We start from the raw sequence: 23,485 nt of genomic DNA on the forward strand, positions 1-23,485 counted from the left end.
TAGGGGATGTGGTCTGTCCTGCTACAGAGGTGTGGGAGCTACAGAACTGGGACTGCTCCCTGGTGATTCTCTTTCCTCCAGTATCTCCAGAGGAGATAGTCTATTCAACCAGAATACTCTATTCAACCAGAGCCACATCCATAAACATACCTAGGATCAGAAGTGGGGATAGACAAACCTATGCCAGAACAAGAAAGAGAAACAAACCTACCATCCAAAGATTTTTGTAAACAAGTGCATTACTGGTAAGTTTTTCTGACCCACTTATCCATCAGGTTCACACATAGTAATTGTTTTTTTTCTGTGCAGCATTATTGCTCTTATAATAGAGACATTTAGGATGATGAGTCCTGCTGGGTGTAACTAGACTCATTGGGAGTTATTTCTGGAAAAAGGAAATAGCGTTTTAAGAACATACTAACAGAAAAAAAATTATAACCAAAAACCTTCCCACACAGGCTCTGGAAAAACTAGTTAACTAAAATCTAGTGTTAGTGAAAACTAAATTTCTGCTCAAGGTTTAAAAGTCTTAAAAACTTGAAATCACCGAGTATTAAAAAACATCTCTGACTTCAAAAGGCTGAGATATATGTGATTCATAGTGTTTTGAAATGAATTAAGGTCAGAACTTGCTGCATCACCTAACAGGAACTGAAGAGGATGATAAACTGGAAGATAAACTGAAGAGGAGAATGATCAGATAAAAATAAATGAATGGAGTCAGAAGTAGGTGAAGGTGTGCATGTGATTACCTTGGGCATTAAATCTGTCCACCTTCACAATTATAAGCCATTTGTGTGGCACATGAACTTCAGAGTATATGATTTGCAGTACAGAAACCCACCCCAAACCAGCCCATAACCATTCTCTACTCAAAAGACTAGAGAAAGCTGTTTATTTAAAATTTGAGGTAATCAGCTATTTTTTCATAACCACTTATTGCAAATATTTACATAATTTACTTTTTTTTTCCATTTCACATAATCATGATCTAAGATAATCTACATGATCTTAGCTCTTCTTTGGAATAGACTACATATTTTAAAGCAAAAAAAGAAGTGCTCACATGACCAAGAGATGATTCCAAAATTAGCCCAGAATAACAAAAATTACTAATGAAATCCACTCTGAGTAAGCAACACCCCTCTGATCAAAGGCAGTTGTGCCACATGTACTGGAAGAGGCCTTGGAAAAGTATTTTACACAGTTGAAGCTTTCCTGGGACTTGGGATTTCACCTTTAAGGTGACACAGTTACCCTCACTATCTCTGCCTCTCTGACTCCTAAATCCTTCATATGATTGAGGCTCTTCTATAAAATCAAGAGGACTAATTAAGCCATCCCTCATCCTACTCTATAATTAGGCTTTCCACTGCAGTGTGGGCAAGGCAAATCTGAACCTTTCAGATTGCAGATCATGCATATCCCATATCTTTTTTTTGGTAAATAGTCTCTAGAGCTCTCTTATCCTTTATGTTCCTTCCTAATTTAAGATTATACCATGTTCTTCTAAACAAGCATTCATCAAAGTCAAAACACTGATGTCCAAAATGTGGCTCTCCTCTTGTCAAAGGCCATGGGATTTATCCAGCACAGAACCCTAAAATGTGGCTGAGACACTTAAATGGTGACTTAGAGCTGATTAGTACAGTAAACAACTTATCTGTTAACTGTAGTTAGGCAGTAAACCATTTAAGTTCAAAATTTTGCTTTGTGAAAGGAAGTAAACGCAAAGTTAATCAGAAGCCAATATATCAGGTGATACTATACTTTGGGAGTGTCTATTTAGCAGAGAATCAAAATAAGATGAAAGCCATTATCATTCACCTTGCTTGTAATTGCCTGTGTACCATGGGTATATTTATTCTTTAGCATAACCCAAACCAGAACTTGACTCACTGATAAATGCTATTGAGTTTGTAATGTACAATGCAAATCCTATTTTTCATAAATACAAGCACATAAACCAGCTTTAACACGCTAAAAGTAGTCTGTATAGATATTTTATGTAATCCCACACACCACTATGGTTTGGATTTTGTTGATTTGTTGTTTTCTTTTTAACAGCAGCTATTTTTCCATACAATAAACTGAAAGACTTTTGTTTGGCTTTAACTCATTAGTGGTTCCAATGAAGTCTTCATAGAAAGAGAGTTTCTACAAAGATCTCAAAGTCAGGGGGAAATTTAACTCCAAATCTGGCAAAATATTGATTTAAGCACTTCAATAAAACACAAAATAAACAGATTCAAAGAGGCACAACTCCAAATATGATTTAATAATTTATGAGCTTAAAATTGAACACATGCTTAAGTGCTTTTTAAAAAATATTAACTCCTTTTACAGAACTGTATTGTATTTTAAAAATAGAGGAGGAAGTTTTATTGATAGTATTTTACACCTGACCTCTCCAGCATAAGTTAAAACTCTTCCTTGCTAAGGACAAATCCCGTAAAATGCAATCACACAACCCCAACACCATTTGATAAAAGAAATGCAAACCATGTAAGAAAAACTGGCAGAAGTTTTGTTTGGTTTTTTTAAACCTGAATTACAAATCTTCAAGTCATGCAAAATCACTTATCCCTGAAAACATTCAGATTATTAAATAAAGATGCATCACTTGTGTAGGACAGGTTGATCAAGCGGAGATTTGCAGAGCACTCTTTTGTAGCATTCCTCCCATTGCATTTAGATGGCTTTTAAAATCATCATGGATATGATCATATTTTCAGCACATAATCATGAATGTGGGACCTTGCATTAGAGGGAGACACCTTTTGAACCACTGTGCTGTAAATTTTGAAAGGTAGGCATTCCTTTGGGATATGGATTTACTGAGCAAGAGGAGAGGAAAGAAAGCAGGATTGACCAAGGGTGTTACTCTTTTTCCATTAGTTCCTTATTTCCCTTCCTGCTGTTCTCATTTCTCCCCATTTCCTTCCCTGCTGAGCTGATTTCTTCCAGTTGCTTCCTTGCAGAGTTCACTTTCTCCAGCAGCAGGAAAATGTGTTCTGCAAACTCACGCACAGCTCCACAGCCACCTCTGCTCTTACAGATGTAACCAGCAGCCTTCTGAGCAGCTGCACAGGCATCAGCAGGCACACCACTCATGCCTGCCTGCTTCAGGCATTCCACGTCAGACCCTTCATTTCCTAGGGAGGAAGATGACAGACAAGGCAAAATATCACGGAGGGGAAAGGAGGAGTATTTTTCACAGTGTTTTTCTGTGTATGTGTTACTCTGATTTTTGAATTTATTTTTTTTTTTTCCACAATGTTCATCTCAGCAGCTCAACAGCACTTTGCACATGTAAGGCAGTTGTTGGAAAATCTTGGTGATCCATGTAAACGCTGATCACACTTCACAGTCTTCAGGCAAGAGAGAACAGTATTTTTAAGAGCAGTAAAATTATGTGAGCAGCTGAATAAGCATTTGCAGGGATCCACATTTAATCTGTCACTGAAATACAGAATTTAGCACAGAACCATACAGCTTTCAGTTCTAATCCTGTCCATTGCTGGTTACCATTGCAGAACATAATCTATGCAATTCCCTCTGAAATGACCTAGAATCAGTTCAAAATTTTCAGCTCTAACTGCATGCTTATTAACATTTTGATATCAAAGTGTTTCCTAAAAACAAAAGCTTTCCTTTATCCCATTAGAAAAACAATGAAGACTTCCCTTACCAAATTACACACTGATTCATCAATGGCTTTAATATTTGGATTGTACCCTAACAAGCCTTAAAATACCTGGTTTTGGTGATTGTCTGCTGCAATGTGCACAGCAATTCCATTAAATTCAGTGTGTTTAGAAAGAGAAAAGTGGTTTGAAGCTCAGCAGCAATAGAAAGTTTCTATTTGTCTATGCTATTAAATATACAAAAATGGAAGATATACCAATATAAAATGTGCCAAAAGAAAAGGAACTGACCTAAGTAAGCCACCTCTTTCCAGCTCAAACCCATGTCTTCCTGCCAGTCCTTCAGGACTTGTAGTTTATTTGTTGCACAGACTTTTGCTACACATCCCAGCTGCAAGGCTGACAGTGTTTTTGAACAATCTCTGTCAGAGATGAGTCGAACCTATTGGAATAAAATCAGAGTAAATTCTACATACAACTAAATACGACAAATATGTTGAATTACTATTAAAAAAAAGTAGTTTTGCTCACAGAAGCTCTCTCAGGTATCAGAAAAGCATTGAAGGATTGGTTTTCAAAAAGCAGAAGTGATTAGCATCCAAAACCACACAGAGTCTTGAAGTTCCTTCAGGAAAGTGAAACACCTTTCTGCAACCCTCCCTGATGTTCAGAAAAAAATTTACATTTGTCTTTTTAAATGCAACAGGTACCAAAGAAAACACTAAACATCATAGTGTGGTGGTATGGTGACTACCTAGTGCAGCATCATCATCTAATAAAATCACAGTATGGAATGAGAGAATTCCCAAGAAAGATTTCTGTGATGTTTGTAGAACATAAACTATTTTCCTTGGCTCCACTACTTAACAATGTAACTTTATTTACAGCAGCATTCAGAGCATCAAACCAACACTAAACAGACTGAAGCAGCACAGCACATTTATCTCTGAAAGTTCATTCCAAATTTGAAATTCCAGGAACGATGTACAAGGTAGGCTAAAACCAGAAGATAATTGCAGTAGGCTCTTTTAGAAATCTCAGATGCAACTCCTTCAGGTTTTCTGTCCAAGATGAAGACAAGCTTATCTCCCTTAATTGCTTTTAAACACTTTAAAATGCTTGGCACTAATTTTAAGTACATTCATCTACTCCACTTCACAGCTCCAAGGCAACAGCTGGATCAAACTATGCCAGGAAAGTCTCATCTTGCCTGTTATAAAAAATCCTGTAATAGAGACTCTGAAAGTGTATCTGGAGAAGTCTGTTGGGGTACAGCTACCTTAGTTTCCATCTGCAACACAACTGAGTGAAGGCTCTTTGAAGGCAGCTGAAATCTGAACTTAGTTCTTTACCCAAAAAAATCTTCCAGTTGTGTCAAAGGCACCAGGACAGAAAAGAGCCAGGAGGGTAATTTTACAGTAATGTAAGCATAGATTCAGACCAGCAGAATTTAGTAGTAATAATAATAATGATAATAATAATAATAATTAGCTGTGTTACAATTTGTGTTGGTTTAGCTTTTCATTTACACTGGATTCTTACAACTTCGAAGCACATAAGTTATGGTTAAAACAATTATGTGGACAAAAGTGTTTGGGGTTTGATTTGCCCACTTTGCAACATTCAGGGGTGATCTATGACAAACACACTAATTTGCCTGGATACTTCTTCCTTTTCTGCTGTCAAGAGGCAACAACATATCCCTGCTTGACAAAGTTCACTTCTAATTAAGAAGTGTTTAGATTACACAAAGTATGACTGATGTTAGCAAAACACAAAAAAAAATTCTTCCTGCATTTTTCTATTATAAAAAGGCTGTGAGAATTGGGATTATTCAGCCTGGAAAAGAGAAGGCTTTAGGGTGACCTAAGTGCAGCCTTGCAGTGCCTGAAGGGAGCCCACAAGAGAGATGGAGAGAGACTCTTGACAAGGGCCTGAAGTGACAGGACAAGGGGCAATGGCTTCACACTGACAGAGTATTGGCTTGGATTGGCTATGAGGAAGAAATTCCTCCCTGTGAGGGTGCTGAGGCCCTGGCACAGGGTGCCCAGAGAAGCTGTGGCTGCCCCTGGATCCCTGGCAGTGTCCAAGGCCAGGCTGGATGTGGCTCTGAGCAGCCTGGGACAGTGGAAGGTGTCCCTGCCCATGGCCATGGCAGGGGGTGGAATGAGATGATCTTTAAGGTCCTTTCCAACCCAAACATTTCTATGATTCTTTGAAATGGAGAAAGATCCTATAAGTACTGTAATTGAGATTGAGAACTTTCTTGAGACTCTTATTTTCCTCTAAGTGTTCTGAGAATAACATTTGTCCCACCAATACATTGTGCTTCTTGATCACAAGTACTGTGAAGAAACTTCCACTTCTGTGCTGCAAGAATGTAATTTTTTAGAATTTTTTAATGTATAGGTTACACGAGACATAAAGGCTCACACTTCAGAACAGCACTTACCTGGATTCCTCTTTTCTTCAGCAGATCAATGCCAACAATATCTCTGTAATCATAGGAGACCATTTCCTTGTGATCTTCTGTCACATAAATGCGACCATTGGTCAGGCATCCATCAATACTGCAAACCAAGAGCTTCACCTCTTTTAGCGGCTCTTTGCCAAAATATCCAAAGCTAGACAAAGAAATTATCTTTTTAGGATGGTAGATTTTGCCCACTCCAAACCCCGAGTATTTCCCATACAATTGTAATCTTCAGACAGAAGAATTGGCTTTGAAATTCTTCTTTTCTGATGTTTTTTTCTCATCAGAACTATATTTTACCTCCAACTATATTTTACCTCTTCAAAGAAACAAACAGAATGACCCAAAAGACAGCTCACCTACATTGTCCATTTAAAAATTAGGATGAAATTAATTTTCTTAGCGTAACAGGTTACATTCAGTAGCATTTATTTGGGGCAAAAGCAAAATGGAGTAAAGGTTGAAAAAGGCACAGAAAATACATTTCATTCCCACCCATTATTTCCTTAGAGAAGCTGCAAAGAAAAGGCAGCTGGTGAGATGGAATAAGCCCATGTCTTCTACACAAACACCCTCATTCCTGTACACCACTTATTGTGGTGCAGGGCATGGACATCTGGGGCACCTCAACTGGAAAAGTCAAAGAGAATGCTAACACATTGCTGTGATATAGTGGGGATTACACTTTTCACCGAGCTGAACTTGAAAGAAAAGAAACAAACTACCAAAACCCCACCATATAACAGAGGTAATTCAGTCACTTTCAACAGAGACAGGAAAAAACGACGGGCAGAAATAAAGCTGCTCAATTATCTCTGATCTTCCTTGCTCACATTCCAAACATTATGAACTCACAGGACCCCACTTTGAAACAAGCAGCATCAAAGAAATAAGGGAATGAAAAGTGCTTTCACCTCAGCACTCTCTGCTCAGCAATAGGCCAGTCGATGTCGATATCGATATCCACGCTGTGCTCCGCACGCATTTCATAGTAAGCCATTTTACCACCCTGAAGGAAACAAAACCCACTCACATTTTCTGCTTGGGTCAACAGACACAAAACTCTACAATTTAGCACTGTGCAATGAAAGCCAAGTGCCTGGTTGCACAGTGGCCACCTTGGCTTATATAAAAGTGAACCATCAACAATGTTTTTGCCAGTGACACAAGACCATTTGAAGGAACCTTCAGGTTAATAACTATTCCCATTTTACAGCTAGAGAAAGTGTGCAAGATCTTGTGCATTATAGCAATTACATCACAATAATTTCACTGGATCTTTTAATCAGCCAAATAGCAACACTTTTAGCATTTACTTAGGAAGACTATGATTATTATTTGCTTAATGTTACTTTATTTCCAATGGAAAAATATCCACCACACCCCAGTGTTGTTTCTGCATCACCACACTGGGATGTAAACATCAGGAAAGGGAAAAAGATTGCTAAAATCACAGTACAAAATTAGCATAAGATTAAACTGGCTGAAAATACAAATGTACAGATTATGACAAGGCTCTGACACTGCATGAAGCTCAGTTTCACACCCTCAGTGGCACTGAAATGAATTATAAGATACACTGGTGAACCATGCAAACTCAATATTGTACTGGTTTAGGGTTATAGCTATTAATGCCCAATATTATTTGCATTAATTTATTGGCTATAGAGGATGCTGTTACTGGAACTGCTCTAGCTATAACTAGCCCTGCTAAGTTACAAGTAATTAGCAAGCTGTTCTGAAGTCAAAAGTGCTGTCATTTCACATTGACTGCATCAGAAATCGAAAGAGGATTGAATTCAGAACCCTCTACAGCAAGAGTAGAAGATGTTTTATTCTGAAGAGCATGAAAACCAGAAGCACTAACCTGCAAGTAGCCTTTCTCAATCAAATGTCTCTTGGCAAAATAAAATGAGCCGTTTTCATAGAGCTCCCCAGGCCAGTCTTGCCTCCGGTACCGCTTTGCTGGATTCAGGTTTTGGGGTTCTGTCATCTTGTTTTCTGTTCACAAGAAAAAAAAAAAAGAAAAAGTAAGCCTTGTAGAATTCCTGTTCAAAGTCACTTAACCTCCTACATAACTTTCTGTTGAAAAATTAGGGGCATAATTCAGTCGCCAACTTCTTTCATTATTGGCTCTTGTTGCTTAACTTTACAAAGAATCCCAGACTGGTCTGGGTTGGAAGGGACCTTAAAGATCATCTTATTCCACCCCCTGCCATGGGCAGGGACACTTTGCACTACCCCAGGTTGCTCAGAGTCCCATCCAGCCTGGCCTTGGACACTGCCAGGGATGCAGAATCCACAACTTCTCTGGGGAATCACTGAATTGCTTCTCTTTCTTGGAACTGTGGATAAACTGGGGGACTACTCTCGTATGTCTAACAGTAGAAAAGCAAATTTTTCATTACAACTTTAGAAAAAAACCCCAAAACTAACCAAACAACAACAACAAAAAAATCAAAAACCTAAGAGGTTATTGGCTCCAAAACTGGTTACTACTAGGAGTAGGGGGAACATTTTTCCAGATTATTCTTGACAATGTGAAAGACATACTGTTCCACTGCTCCATCTCCTACGCACATAGGAATGCCTGAATGCACTCTGATACCTGAAAGGACCAATCTGAAATCTGGGAGGTGAAAAAAGAGCACACGTGAATAATTTTTGCCTGCAAAAACATCTTGACACTTCCTCAAAATACATCCTATTTAAAGATATGCATTATGTTAACCCTTCATAAGTGGTTTAATCAGTGTCCACAAATAAACAAACAACTGTCTGCACAAACACCATCCCAAAAGATACCATATTATTAGCAATGACAGTAGTACATGCAGCAGAAACCGAACCAGGGACCAGAGACTTTTGTCCTGAAGCCACTTCAATGCAGATGCACAAAGCAGCTCAAATTCACCAGGTGTCATGATCCAGTAAACAAGAGAAAGTTGGAAGGCATTCTCAAACGTTCTTAGGCTTCAGCAGATATACACACACCTAGTGGTTCAAAAACAACTAAAGCTTTGTGCTCACTGAGGTAAACATTTTCAGTCAGAGACACCTTTCTCTTTCAGGATGTATCAGTATTAAAAGTTAATGCTGAAGGAGCAAGAGATCTACATAGAAAAAAAAAAAACACCATGAAATTCTTTTAACATAATCAGCACTCCAAAGCTGCATGGAAAAAGAAAAAGAAGAAAAAACATTGTATAATGCTACTGTGAATTGCTTTCACCTGAAACACCACACTCCTGAAAGACCATTTGCATTTATCCTTAAGCTGCTCGTGTTGGCACAACATGTTTCCTGTTCTCTTCCCATAAACTCCTTGCAGCTGAATGATTCTTTATCTCTCACCACATTAAAAGCCCTTGAATATCATTTTATGCTGGAGAATTACTTGCTCTTTTAGGTAGGCCTTAAGGCTTTTTTATTTGAACAGTCTGCCTATGGCACACAACCACTTCAGAAAGCCACATGACACATCCACATGAGATTTATTCTTTCACATTTGTCCTTTCCAGCATCTCAAGATGTGCATGTGGCTTCCTAAAGTGCAATCCACAGAATCCTAGAATTGCCACCCATGGTTTTGATACTGCTCTTATACTGCACAGACAAATTGTGTCACTTTTTTCTCCTCTTATGAGGAACAGTGACAATGTTCAAGTGTTTATTCTAAACAAAGGCTTAACTTTTTTTCCAACTAATCTCTATGACCAAGCTTCATTTATTACACATGCTCTTTTACAGAATGATGTTTTCTAAACTCACAAAAAACCCCTGCATCTGAAGCAATTTATACCTCAACAGAATGACTGTAATGTCTGAGTAACTTCCATTAAAAAAACCAAAAAAACAATGTGGCAGTATCTGAAATAATGATTTTTAAAAGATGAAGAAAACATTTCTGCTTTAACCACAGAAACAAACCCAACATAGATAATGTGTGGAATAGTTCTTTGTACCATGACTAAAGGTGCTTTATAGCTAAATCAAGGTACAATATTTGTAAAATTTCAGTCTTTAGTCATCTTGGCTGCTGTAGCTGAGAGGCATATTTTTCTCTGGGAAAAACCAGTCGTATTCTTCTGGATGAGCTAATTAACATGAGTTCAGCCCTCATGACTCAAAGGCAGTTTGCAACGTGACACAAGTCAGCAGCCAAATTACCAGGCTGAAACAAAGCCTAAACCTCCAGGCTAAGAAGTTGTCATCCCATCTTCACCAAGACTTTACCTCACAGTATTTGTCATTTTTTGGCTACTGCATAGCAAGAACAAACAATTTTCTAGTTAGGACCTCAGAGTCATGTCTGAAAAAACACCAATACCCACTGAGAAGAAGTTAACATGTAAGGTTTTTTAGAGCTGTATTTTCAGCCTAGGCGAGCAAATATAATTTTAATTTCTACAAAACAATTACAGAAAGTCTGAGCAATGCTCAGCAATATCAAGACAGAATTGGAAGGAATTTCCTTGGAAGGAATTTCTAAGTCATCTCACATCTCTCTGAGAGAGAACTCAGTCCATGCCTCAGACATCACTTCCTAAATTACCATGGGGATGAAAAACAAGCATTAAAAAAAAAAAAGTTAAGTATAGGTGTTTCTGGTTACAGTTAAATATTACCTCCTTTCTTTACCTCACTCCATCTGAATTGATGTCGCCTCACAACAGAGAAGACAGAATCAAACCCTTCCTTCTGGATCAGATCTGCCACTTTTATAAGGTCACTGGGATGCAAACAGGGAGATGTGGCTTGGATATTTCCTACAATATCAACCTCTAAAGAAAAACAAAAAGATATTTGTGAAACAATTAATGTTTTTAATAAAACAACTGCAAATTGTGGTAGGAGTAGGTACCACATGCCAAAAAAAATTAAAAAAAAGAGAATCTTTCTAGCTTTTATTTACTCAACACATTACTTATTTTTCTAAATAATAAGTGCATCATCCCTCTGGGGCTACAATATAAAAGCTCTGCATATTTCATTCCCTGATTTACCATGATGGTGATTGAGAAACTCTGTGATGGCCTCTAGGGAAGTTGAGGAGTCTTGAGAGACTTCAGGGCTTCTGCGATGGACCTGAGCACCAAACTGCTTTGCAACCTTCTCGATCTCATCGTGGTCTGTAGAAACCCATATGCTGTTGGCACACAGTGACAGAAATCAACACAAAGAATAAATCCCACCATTGTCGACTTGCCAATTTTAATTTAATCTGAATAAAACTCCATCTTATTTATGACTGTATTACACCTTGCAATGAAAGGTACTAGTTCGTGTATTTGTTTTAGTAAAACTACCCCAGGCAGTCCAAGAAGCAGCTTTTAACAATGGGGATAAAACATGAGCATTCACTAAAATCTGAACCTTGAGTTGCATTCCACACAAGAAGCTAGAGCAACATAAAATTTAGAAGTGTTATCAGAAAAATCCAGTGTCAGCACACAGAATTTGTTAGGCATGTTAACAGATCAATGAATTGCAAATTGGTTCAGTGTGGCATTCAGAACCATATAAGAGTTCAAATACAAGGCAAACAACGAGTAAAATTGCCACAAAGTTAGATTAGCCTATTCTACAAGTTGTGTTAAAATGTGCTCATTGGGCTCTATGCAATCCCAGAGAAGGAGCTGTTCAAGTTCCATGTTTTGGCACAGAAAACTTTTCAGTACTGGAAAATCAAGATTGTGATCATTCAGGGAAAATAAACATTGACAAAAGGAAGGGCTAATTCCGAATATCATGTGATGACAAACACCCAGCAACTGTGAAGCCACTGCTGTCATCGTGGTGACAAAAAAGCATGTGAGGTGTGAAAACAAAAGCTATGAAAAGTCACCCTTCCCCTCTCAGCAATGCTGGCATTCCCAATGCCCTGTCCACAGCAAATGGCACTGCAGTTACGTTTCTTCAACCACAGTGGGATCATCAGAAGAGAAATGTATGTCACAGCAATAGCAATGTCAAGTCACACCCATGAGAACAAACACACCACAGGTGTTGTCCAGAAACTGCTGGGGGATGGTTAACTTAAATATACACTCCCCATTCAACTAACAGGGTTTTGTTGTGTAACAGGGACCCTACAGCTCTTCTAAAGATGACCAGGCAAACCTAGTGCAAGTCCACCTACTGCACCTGCCATGCCTCAAAGTCAGGCTGCACAACCCTGGCTGGCTTCCTGTTGGGAAAATTCAGATGCCAGACAGAAGCCACTGCAGGCCATTAAGCAATATAGTTTCACAATCATTAAGAAATTATCAGTAATCTAGGTCCGAAGTGTTCCTTTTTCTTTATTAAAAATAAAACAGAGTGCTAATCCCTCTGCTTTTCAGATACAGCAAGAAAGGTTTTCCAGACTAGATAATGATACAGCACCTGTGAGATACAGAGATACAGCTCTGGATTTAGCTGGGCTACATTTCCACCTGACTGCATCAAGTCCTTGCTCTGAACATTATACAGTTTGCCCTGGCAACCTGCTCCTAAGTGTGCTCCATACCAAGCACATCCTAGCCATGGATTTAATTATCAGCATTTGCGCAGAAAATCTTCAGTCTTGCTCCAGCAGAAAAATCTGTAATGCCCATATTCTCAGCACCACCAATAAGCTTGTTTCTACCCAGCTCTAATTATCGCGACGGAAGTTTCAGGCACTTGGCCACAAACTGAGCTTCCCTTCTGTGTCACACTGCACACAAGGTTATTTCCTTCCACTTGATATTTGTGAGACTGCTTCTGATGTGCTATGTCCAGCTGTGGGCTCCCTGATACCAGAAAGCAAAACAGGAGCAAGGCCAGTGGGAGCCAGCACAAGGACTGGGCCTGGGAGCACACATCTGCCAGGAGATCTTGGCAAGGAGGTGACTTCACTGCTGGGCAGGTAGGGAGAAAATAAGGAAGCTTGTCCTGGGTGAGTGCAGTGAAAGGAACAGAAGAGCTGTGGGGTCTCCATCCCTGGAGATCCCAAGCTCAGTGCATGCAGTTCCGAATACCCAGACAACCATGAACCAAAATCATCCAGCAGCTCACAGGAGATTATTTCCAGCCTGGGGGCTCCATTTAATGCAGATATCTTAATAAAGTAAATGCATCAATGTTTACTTGCAAACGTCACCAGCCAGTGGACACCCAACCACACATCAAAGCAATTTTAATTTCAAATTACTGTACTGTAAGACTTTCATTCCTTCATTCCTCTGCTTCTCACCCTCAACAGGAAGGCACAACTGAGTTCCTGACAGGCTGCTTGCCCTGTCTGGCCCTTACCCTGGTGCCACAGTAACTGCACCCCCTCGTCTCAAGTGAGGACTCTCCAACACCCCTGCCTCATGGGCAGAGCCACAGGATGGGTCAGCTTGGAGGGGCTCAGGGCGGGTCACCTGCTGCCAGGGTCACCTGCAGCCAGGGTCACCTGCAGCCAGGGTCACCTGCAGCAGGCTGCACAGCATTCCACCCGGGCAGCTTTTGACTATCTCCACCGAGGGACACTCCACACCCTCTCAGGGCAGCCTGTTCCAGTAAAGAATTTCTTCCTCACGTCTAGGCGGAACATCCTGGGCATCAGTTCCTGCCCGTTTCTCCTGAGCCACTGCTGGGCCAGCGGAGCAGAGCCGGGTCCGCGCTCGGAGCCCTCCCTGCCGACACTGACAGACCCTGCTGACGAAGCGGCGCCTTCCCTCAACGCCTCCCTACGCCGGGGTCCCTCCGTATCCCCCTCCCGAACCAGAACTCCCCGGAATGCCCGTCCCGAACCAGAACCCCCCGGAATGCCCGTCCCGAACCAGAACCCCCCGGAATGCCCGTCCCGAACCAGAACCTCCCGCTATCCCCACCCCGGGGGAGGAGGGGGACGCGGCGCATGCGCACCTGTGGAAGACGCCGGCGTCGATGGCGGCGCGCAGCACCCAGCCGATGAGCGGCACCCCCGCCAGCAGCTTGATGTTCTTCAGCGGGATCCCCTTGCTGCCGCCCCGCGCCAGCACCAGCGCGGCCAGGTGGGGCTGCGGCCGCCCCTCGCCCGCATCCATGGCCGTGTCCCTGTCCCGCTCCGCTCCTCTCCCTCCACACCCTGCCACGCGCACGGACCGCCCCACGACGGCATGCCGGGAAATGTAGTCCTGCGCTGCCGCGCATGCGTGCAGGGGGAGCGGTGGGGGACACCGAGGGACGCGCGGTTTGGGGGGCTCGGGGGGCTTTGGGGAGGACCATCTGCCCTTCCCTCGGCTGGTGAGGAGAGAGAACACTTTTTTGGCAAAAGCCCCGTCTTCGTGCCATTCTGTGTAACGCTTTCACGGCAGGGTGGATGGATGCATGGATGGACGGACCTCAGCGGTGTGTATCTTCTCTTTAGTCTGGAGAAGAGAAGACTGAGAAGGGATCTCATCAATGCATATAAAAATTTCAAAGGCTGCCAGGAGGATGGTGCCACACTGTTTCCGGTGACAACACAAGGAGCACTGGCCACAAACTAACCACAAGAAGTTCCACCTCAACATGAGGAAGAGCTTCTGAACATTGAGGGTGGCAGAGCCCTGGAACAGCTGCCCAGGGAGGGCCTGGAGTGTCCCTCTTTGGGGACATCCCAAACCCACCTGGACTCGTTCCTGTGTCACCTGCTCCAGGTGACCCTGCCTTGGCAGGGGGTTGGACTGGTGCTCTCCAGAGGTCCCCCTGACGATTCTGTGGTTCTGGAGTTCTTTATGGACCTTAGCAAGGCGTGGCTGCCATCGCTGTGGGCACCTAGGAGGTGGCTGCAAGGTGGGCTCATCCCGCGACTGCAGCCATGCCCAAGCACGGCGACAGACGATCCCGGAGGTTTCTTCCATCCCCAGATTCCAGGGGTTTCTCCAGCGTCATGCCCTCCGAACCCGAGCAGCCCCGGCAGAGGGCAGAGCAGCCTCACGGAGCCTTGCGGTGTGAAGGGGAGCCGCAGCACTCTGCTTGCTTCTCCTTCCCGCCTCCTCAAAATGTGTTAAAGCATAAAACCACACCATGTTGTTATTCCAACTGTTTTACAGAAACTGAATGGGCTAAATAAAGTAATCCACTGCTGATAGAAGGCTGCACGGGAATTTGGGGGTCAATACAGTTTAGAAAATGAAAAGTAGAGGCTGTTGAACAGCATCACAAAGTCATTCCTGGGGACTCAGGGTCTTGGTCGTCTGTCAGTCTGTAGTGAAAATGTACCACATGTGGGTCACTGATGTCCTCTGGTTGTTAAAGATGTGTTGTGGAGCAAAAGGACCTTATCCATCACTGCCACACGAAACATTCCCACTTTTATTCATCAGTAGGCAGGCATTTAAGGAGAATAATCATATTGGCAGGTTGTTTTTACTTTTTGAAGTGTTCCAAGAGACCCAGCAGAGATAAAGAGCTTGTTCTTCTACTCTGCAGATCAAGGCAACACCTTTCAGGCCTTTTTTTTTTTTTTTTTTTTTTTTAAGATGAAGCTAGTTAACTGTAACATGCTGAAGACTGTATTTCCTGCAGGTTACTTTCTATGCACTTATTTTTAATTTGTTTTTTAACATATTTTTAATTTGTTTTTTTGATTTTAAGCCTTTGCCACATCCAAGCTCCCACCTGTTTAGCACTATGCTTCTGTCAGAGTTTGCTGTGCCCACAGCAGACCAAGTTCATTATGGTTGAAAAAAGCCTCCAAGATCATCGAGTCCAAACTTTGACTGAACACCACCATATCAACAAGACTGTGGCACTTAGGGGCTTCTTGACTCCACCACTTCCCTGGACAGCCCATTCCAGTGCTTGACCACAGTGAAGAAATGAAAACCACCTGTAATTTGGTTCACCACACTGAAAATTTTCTGATTTATCAATAATAACACTTCAGCTACATAATACAGTTCAGTACTCTTCTCACAGTCCAGGAATATCTCAAGCAGGGAGCTGGGTCTAGGTTCAACTTTGATTAACAGAGCAAAGAAATGAGATTAGGAAATCTGGCACACATCATAGATGCCATACTCGATAGGGTTCAGCTAGTAAGAATTTTTTTTGCAGGTCTGTGCATAATTAAAACATTTAATTTTTATCTTTCTTCGTATCAAAAGCAAAGCTTTCACTCATAGGGCTAAAGCAGTCCTCAAACAAGCATCTTAAATACTTCTGTCCTTTTTCATAGACATGTATCTAACCCAGTCCCAAAGACTATCAGTGATATTAACTGCATAACCTGTCCAGGCAATCTAGAGATTTGTATGATAGCAAAGATTTTCCTAATCTTTACTGAATCTTCTTTTCTGTAATATGAATCCATTCATCTCAGTCTTATCCAAAACAGATCTGGAGATTAGATTATTTCTTCAGCAGGCATGTGCCTATTTGAAAACAGGCCCCATCTCAGCTCAGACTTTTCCTTTTCAGGACCAGACCTGTGAGTTCAGTCTTTGTCCTGATTCAAATCTTCCAGACTTCCCATCATCACCATTATCCTCCTCTGGGCTGCTTAGAATGTAGTGCTCAAAATTAAACAGGATATTGCAAGAGAGTGAAGCAGAAGGATTACTGCTTCACATACCTCATTTATACACCTCTATAATTTACCTTTTCTTGCGCAATACTGACATAACTCGGCCAGTGGCTGGATTTGACCTAAGGTTTGTTCCTGCAAGAGCTAGGGCATAGCCAGATACTTCCAACCTCTGCCTTTGCCTCTGGCTGTGTGCACCCCAAGGCAGTTTCCTGCAGTCATTCCTACAGCAACTAGACCTGTGTCCCCCCCTTAAAATAGTTTAATGTAAACCACATTCCTGTAGTTTATTATGTGAAAGCTATTGACAATTTCACTGATTTTATGATGCATCTACTCCATCTCCTCCTAGTCACAGGCCTGGGTTTGTAGGTTGACATTATACTGATTTACTAATTCTCTGTAAATTTTTACTGACTGCTGTGAATTGCTTTATTTTATGTGCTTATCAAAACTTTTTGATTATTAATTCCAGCATTCTTTTTTCTCCAGGATGTGGTGTTCAACTAATGGTTCAAATGCATCTGAACTGAGTCTCCAGTTATCTAAACTCTTGCTGTGTGACACTACTTGCCAGAGCAGGCAGAGGGGATAATCCCCAGGTTCTTCCTTTCTCCCCGTTTTTAATACAAGGATCATTTTATGCTTCCTGGCCTCAGTAACTCTGCCTGGTTCAGAGGGTTCATCAGCCACCTGCTCCAGTATCCAAGGATGCAACTCAGCTCTGAGCCAGTCTGAGCACACATTACTCACCTAAATACATTCTAACTCCTTTCTTCCTCTTTGTGCTGACATCTTGCTCCTGGAGGGACTGTATGGGTAACAGCACTCAGGGAGATAAGAACGTTTGCTATTCTAATAATAGAGAAATGGAGAACAAAGAAAAGAATATAATGTTTTCCTTGTCTTTGGAACATGTACCCTGGTTTAGGGAATCACAAAATGGCCTGCAGGCAGAGGTTTCCCAGCAGGGAGGAAGGGGTTTCAGCTCTCCCAGCACCACCAGCTCGTGCAGCACTCATTCCCACATCCCACGGTGTGGACAAACTCTTGGAACTGCACAGGTTGTCTTCCCCTAACTAATATCCCCATCCTGTCATTCCTGACTGTCCCGGAACAAGTAGAGAACAAACTGGTTCATTTCAAGGAAATGCTGGTATAGAAGTAGCATTAGTGGGAATAAATCTATTTTAAAAATATGTTCCATGCCATTTGATTCCATTGGGAATAGTAAAATCTGTGAATTTCCTTTCTGGCCAACATTCAGTTGCTACAAATGATCAGATTATTGTTTCTCTGAAGAAAGAAGTCCATTTATTTGTGTCCATGTGTAAGAGCAACAAAACAACAAAACCAGAGGCGTTCATAGGTATGGGCTGAGCTGTTAATTCTCAGAGGTTGTGACCTACTATGAAGGAGCACATCATGGAACTTACCCTATTAATTAGGGAAATATTCTGCAATGTGTAGCTGTAATTAACATGTATCAGGCATGGCTGGCCAAGAAATCTCTCAGTAATGATGGCTGTGGTCTGCTTTCATACTAACACCCTCTGAACCACCTGGCATGAGATCAGCCCTGCCCTTCCAAATTGCCAGTCTCGAGATCTGCTCTTCCCTTTCTGACATCCCCACCTTGTTTTGTGAAAAGACAGGAAAAGCATATCACAGTGGCTCCCTGAAGCTCATGCTGGAGCCTTGTGGAGTGTGGGTCAAAGCAAAATGCATTAAAAACCAGTGGCACAACTGCTGCGTGCCCAGCTGGGTCTGGGATTTAATTTTGTGTGCATGGAGTCTAATTCAGGTTCCCTAAGTAACAGTGCAGGTGGGCCCAATTGCAGGGTCCTGTCTTTTCCTAGGACATACCTAATTTAATGACTGCTGTGCACACAGGTAAGAGAGGCTCAATGGAAGCATGCAGGGGGAAGTTCTGGGATACACTTTTTGGGTGAACTGGGAAATACTTTCTCCAGGCCTCTCTGCAGGAACAGAAAGTTCAGAATTCCAAATCTCCTTTCCTGAGCCATGGATAGCTCCAATGAAATCTGTGGAGTTATGCTGAAGTCAAACCAGTGTAAAGGAAACAGGGAATGGGTCTGGTAAAATTTATCAAATTACCTATTCCTGCTATTGGAAGGTTTGTGGAAGTCTTGGACTACTACAGCTTGTCCATACATGAGAGTTAGGTGAATAAATGCTACCATGTTTAAAAAAAAGGCCAAGGAAGTGTTCAAGGGTCTGAAATTTCTTAAAAGCAGGCTGGAAGGAATCCGATTGCTCAGTTTATGCTTGACCTGGTGTATTTCTTGGACTTTCTGCAGAAATGAAATGGAGCAAACTACTTTTCTGTAGCATATTGAAATGCACTGTGTTCAATTCAGTGTCTACTGGATGGACTGTGTTCCCTTTGGCAACCTCATGGACACAGAAGAAATCAGAGAGAATTGAAATATGAATATTTAAGAGTAATTTCAAACTGCTGAAGTATTTATTATTATTATTCCCACGACTATTACATTATTTGACAAATAGTGTAGATATTACCTGTCTGGATATAAAATAATTATTAATTTTTGTAGTAACAACGCTGATTTACATTTTTACTATGAAAGAATCCAAACAACTTTGTAAATCAAGTCCATGTTGCAGATATTTACACTTACACATCATTTTTGATACCGTGACTTAGATTTGTCCTGCATAAATCCAGGTGTCCAAATGAGGCAATGACCTGGAAGCCTTAGTACCTCATTTTTTTGTGCAGCCAAAGTTTATAGTTCAAATATTCTTCAGAAAGTAGAGAACACTTGAAAGCCCCTTAACTTTGGATTGCCCTCAGAGAGGGGACATCAGCTTTCCTCAGCTGGAAAATGAGCTTTAACAGTAGATATCCCAAAATGCTCAGATTTTTCAGATGGCAGGTTAGTTTGTCCTGATTATGTGGACAGGGTTAAGTTTTTAGCCAGATCTGCAAGCAGGAGAAGTTTTCCCCTGAGTTCAGACTTGCAAATATCTTTGTTACCTTGATTGGTTTTTTAAAAATTTTCTTTAGCAGTGTGATTTAATCTTGATCCTCCCTAAAACTTTCAAAAATTCCCTTCTACTTAATGGACTTAGTAGAGGAATGATGTTTTCTCCCTGCAGTTTGTAGCTTTTCACTTTTTTTATTCCAACTCATGTATCTTCTTACAGTGTCAGGGAATTTCATGGTCAAGCATTTTGTTGGTGGTTGTTTTTTTTTTGCCTTCTTTTTTTTTTTCTTTTTTCTTTTTTTATTTTTTTAAAAGCAAATTTTTATCACATTAATGAACAATTTTTTTCAATCCTATTCTTCTTACATCTTTTCTCCATCAACCAGCCTAAAGGATTCTAAATCATCCACCCTCTTCTTCCTTCTCAAAAAAGTGAGATAGTTGTTAACACCTGGTAAAGCAAAAGACCAAAAATCCTGCCTGGTTTTCCTTCTTATAATGAAACTGTGAAGAGCTATTGAGGGAAATGGAGCTCTTTAAGTAGCAACTGTGAGGGGAACTGGTATGAATTGTCACACAAGTAAAAGATTTCTGCAAGAAAAATATCTTTGTCATGTCAATATGTTTAGGACAAGTTACAAGCATGAGTTACATCATGGCATATTCAGGCCAGCTGTTAGAAATGGTAATGGTGAAGACATCAAGGGACACGGAAATATATAAAAAAAGGAAAATTCAACGTAATAAAATCTTAGATCTTAGAGAAAGAGAACTTTTTACTAATTGATAAAATTTCTGTATCAGTTGATGTTGTGCACTAACATTCCCTCAAATATTTCACTCACTCACGGTCCCGTATCAGAGCTGCAAGCACCCACAGTGTGTGTCCCCAGCAAGGATCACTGTGTGCAACACAGATAGCAAAGGACGCTGCCTGTCATGTGTTCATCATTTCTCTGGAGTTATTCTTGACTGACAACAACGAATTTGAGTTTTGACAGATCCTTGATGTCCTTTAGGAGTCAGTGTTTGTTATTGGGCAGTGTTTGTTTTAGTTTGTTATAAATTTTATTTTGGGTTCTTGCTTACCTCAGCCTTCACAAATCTTTGGAAAAATTGCTGATTTTTCCCATTTTTACTTGTTTATTTGAAGTGTATATCTGTTTTTCCAGCAGGCCAATGGGAATAAAAGGCTGCAGCCTTGTTGCCATCCTGTTGTGAGGGTGTTGGAGCATCTTCTGCTGTCAAGTCATCTTGTCCTGTGGGCTTCAGTGCAGGCCTTTTGGGCTTGAGCTAAACATCTCATGACTCAATTTTACTGCTGAGAACAATGCTCTGGGAACAGTGTCAAGGGAATGGTGCTCTTCATTACCAGTACAGGCTATTCTTTTACCCCTTGTTCTGGTTTTTCATCCGGTGCTTTCCCATGCATGTGTTTCCATTCATCCTGTGCTCATAACACTCTTAATATATTTCTTGTTACAAATCTCTGCCATTTTAGCAGCTAGCTCATTTTATCTGTGCACTGGATCATTAAGCTGGCTGAGTCCATAAACATCCTCAATCTGCTGCTGCAGTTTGCCCACAGTATATGTCAAAACTATTTATGAAATGCGTGTTTGTTTTACACATTAACAAATTCTTTCACTTGAAGCACAGGAATGTGTATATTGTGCCTCCTTTTTGCCTGACACTGAACATCCCTGGCTGCTGCTAATGGTTTTGATCTGCCAAGTACAAGGCTTTGTGTGTTGCCTCTCAGTAGGAGAGAAATCCCCAATTTGAAATTGTGGCCTAATCTGAAAACAGCTTTATTTGTGCCTAGTCTAAAGCAATTTATACCTCTGTCTGTCTAAAGCATCAGGTTTAATTATAGATTCATACAGCTTGTAGTCTGCCAGGCCTTCTGAAACTGCTGCTGTAGCACAGCCTGGTATAACTGTGAGTAACTCAGAATTAGCAACCCAAAGCAGTGTTCACACGTCATTTTGGCAGCTGGTGGGACCAGTGGCATCTAATGCCATTATTATATCAGCATTAACACCGTGTGATACAGCAGCAAGTAATAATCAACTGAGAGAATCGTCATCAGAGGTGCAATAAATTACCCTTCTTACTCTAACAGTGATGTCAAAATGTGTCCATGGAGAACTCAGCAAAACCACTATTTTTATTGTAGACAGATTTTCAGACTGTTATCTATGATGGTTGCAAAAGGAGCAGCTTATGCTGATGTCGCTGTTGAGCAGCTAGCAGAGTAATGAAGGCACCAGTTCTCAGTGGCAAGAAGGAATGACCTTTATTGTTTTGATTTCATCACATATATAGAGTTCTCAAAAGTCACCCAGATTGGTCAGTCAGAAGCCTTCCCCCAGGCCTGATTGGCCAGGCCTGCACTGTCCAAGTTCTGGGACACTGTTCCAACAACATCCAAACTTTATCTTTATTTATAAAACACAAGAAAATTTCTCATGGGAAAAACCTGTGCTAGCCACATGCTGATGCCATTATGCTATTACTGCTAGCAGTTTCTAATTACTGTATTTTTTTGCTTCTTTTATGGCTATGTTGAGTCGGAATTGCTCTTCTCAGGGGTCTAGAGCAGCGGTAGTTTCCCTTTAAGTGAAATTAATCCCTTGTGCACACATGTTGGTTCTCTTCCTCTCAAAGTAAACACCCTCCCTGTGTCTAGGCCTCGAGCTGGATGGGAAACAAGAAAGTGAAGAGTTGTTTTTTGGCTCAGTTCCTTTTTGCAGTCTCTTCTCTGGCTGATGACCCACGGAGCAGGCCTGGGATGGAATCACGCACAGGCCGAGCATCAGTTTGCAGGGTCAGATAAATAATCTCCTTCATCGTTTCTCTACGAGCATGTGAATTGCAGAATGCTGTACGAAAGATCAGGCAGGGATCAGGGGCTCTGATCCTACCTTTGGAATTCAGGCTGTTGGGAAATCCACTTCCCTTTCCCCATGGCTTGCACAATGGCTGGGAGAGTCAGAGAGTTCCCGAATCTCTCGTGGCCCTGTGGGTCTGTCTGTCTTCTCAGACATTTAGTGTCACATTTCCTTAGGGTCACTTGCCTCAATGCAGCTGCTGAGAGCACTGCAGAGCTCAGGTCTGCACGTACAATCTTCCTGGGTCACTACCATGGAAAGTTTTGGAAGATGATTCTCACAGTCCAACTCACACTGAGACCAAAATGCTGATTTTGGACTACCCAGACTCGCCCACAAGCCACATTTCACTTGTAATTGCTGCTGGGAAAGCAAGGAATTGATTAGGTGTTTGTGGAGGCACACAGTCATAGGACATCTGTGATAAATTTTGAGTTTTTTTTAAATTAACCCCACAAAAAAGTAGTACTGTGCTGACTGTGGAGTAAATAATTGGCTTAATATCTTAATGAAGACACAGAACACTCCAAATATCTGTATTTTGAAATGATTTTATGGTTGGTTTTGGTTTTAAACAGTTTCAGTCATGCAATTTTTGATTGATTTAACTCTGTTTTGTGGTGATCAGCTTCAATCATGCCATTTTGACTGAAGTGCCTCCTGAGGGGAAACAGGGAGCTGAGGTGACCATTCAGGCCAAGAGGTGACTAAAAAGGACATTAGGTGACTCATGTACCCTGGAGTTTTTCCTTGCTAAGTCTTGCAAAAGAGTGAGACATGGAAAGCTCTACTTTTTAGAGACAGACATTATGTTATCGATAGAGAGACCACGCCAATCGGTCTGAGTTCAATTACAAAATTTATTAATTACAGCAAGCAAAAGGATAGGATAAAGCAGCGCTGGGGTCGACAGGGGAAGCATAGTTCCGCCTACTGTCGCCCGCCTGGTCCGGCGTTTCGTGGCTTTTTAAGTTGTCTAACTTCCCGTTCTGAGC

General features: G+C 41.4%; 1 protein-coding gene across 1 annotated transcript; it reads right to left on the bottom strand.

Annotated features, from left to right (window-relative positions):
* Positions 1–2,257: 2,257 nt before the first annotated feature.
* CMAS (cytidine monophosphate N-acetylneuraminic acid synthetase) lies at positions 2,258–14,210 on the bottom strand. The gene is made up of 8 exons (XM_085049029.1): positions 13,999–14,210; positions 11,127–11,269; positions 10,749–10,904; positions 7,988–8,121; positions 7,035–7,129; positions 6,100–6,271; positions 3,939–4,089; positions 2,258–3,155 (listed from the first exon to the last, which is right to left on the bottom strand). Exons 1-8 carry the CDS (start codon positions 14,157–14,159, stop codon positions 2,881–2,883), a joined length of 1,287 nt encoding a protein of 428 aa, XP_084905155.1. The 5' UTR covers positions 14,160–14,210; the 3' UTR covers positions 2,258–2,880.
* Between the last annotated feature and the right edge of the window lie 9,275 nt (positions 14,211–23,485).

The sequence above is a fragment of the Lichenostomus cassidix genome, chromosome 1Aa (assembly GCF_008360975.1).
Source record: "Lichenostomus cassidix isolate B80296 chromosome 1Aa, HeHo_3.0, whole genome shotgun sequence".
NCBI lineage: Eukaryota > Metazoa > Chordata > Aves > Passeriformes > Meliphagidae > Lichenostomus > Lichenostomus cassidix.

What these genes read in the sequence shown, in the direction of transcription:
- CMAS (XM_085049029.1), bottom strand. Translation starts at nt 14,159, where the DNA reads ATGGATGCGGGCGAGGGGCGGCCGCAGCCCCACCTGGCCGCGCTGGTG. An exon ending in GTTTCTCAATCACCATCATG is followed by an intron (nt 10,905 to 11,126) that starts GTAAATCAGGGA and finishes GTTTTTCTTTAG; the next exon opens with AGGTTGATATTGTAGGAAAT. An exon ending in TTGAGAAAGGCTACTTGCAG is followed by an intron (nt 7,130 to 7,987) that starts GTTAGTGCTTCT and finishes TGTTTCCTTCAG; the next exon opens with GGTGGTAAAATGGCTTACTA.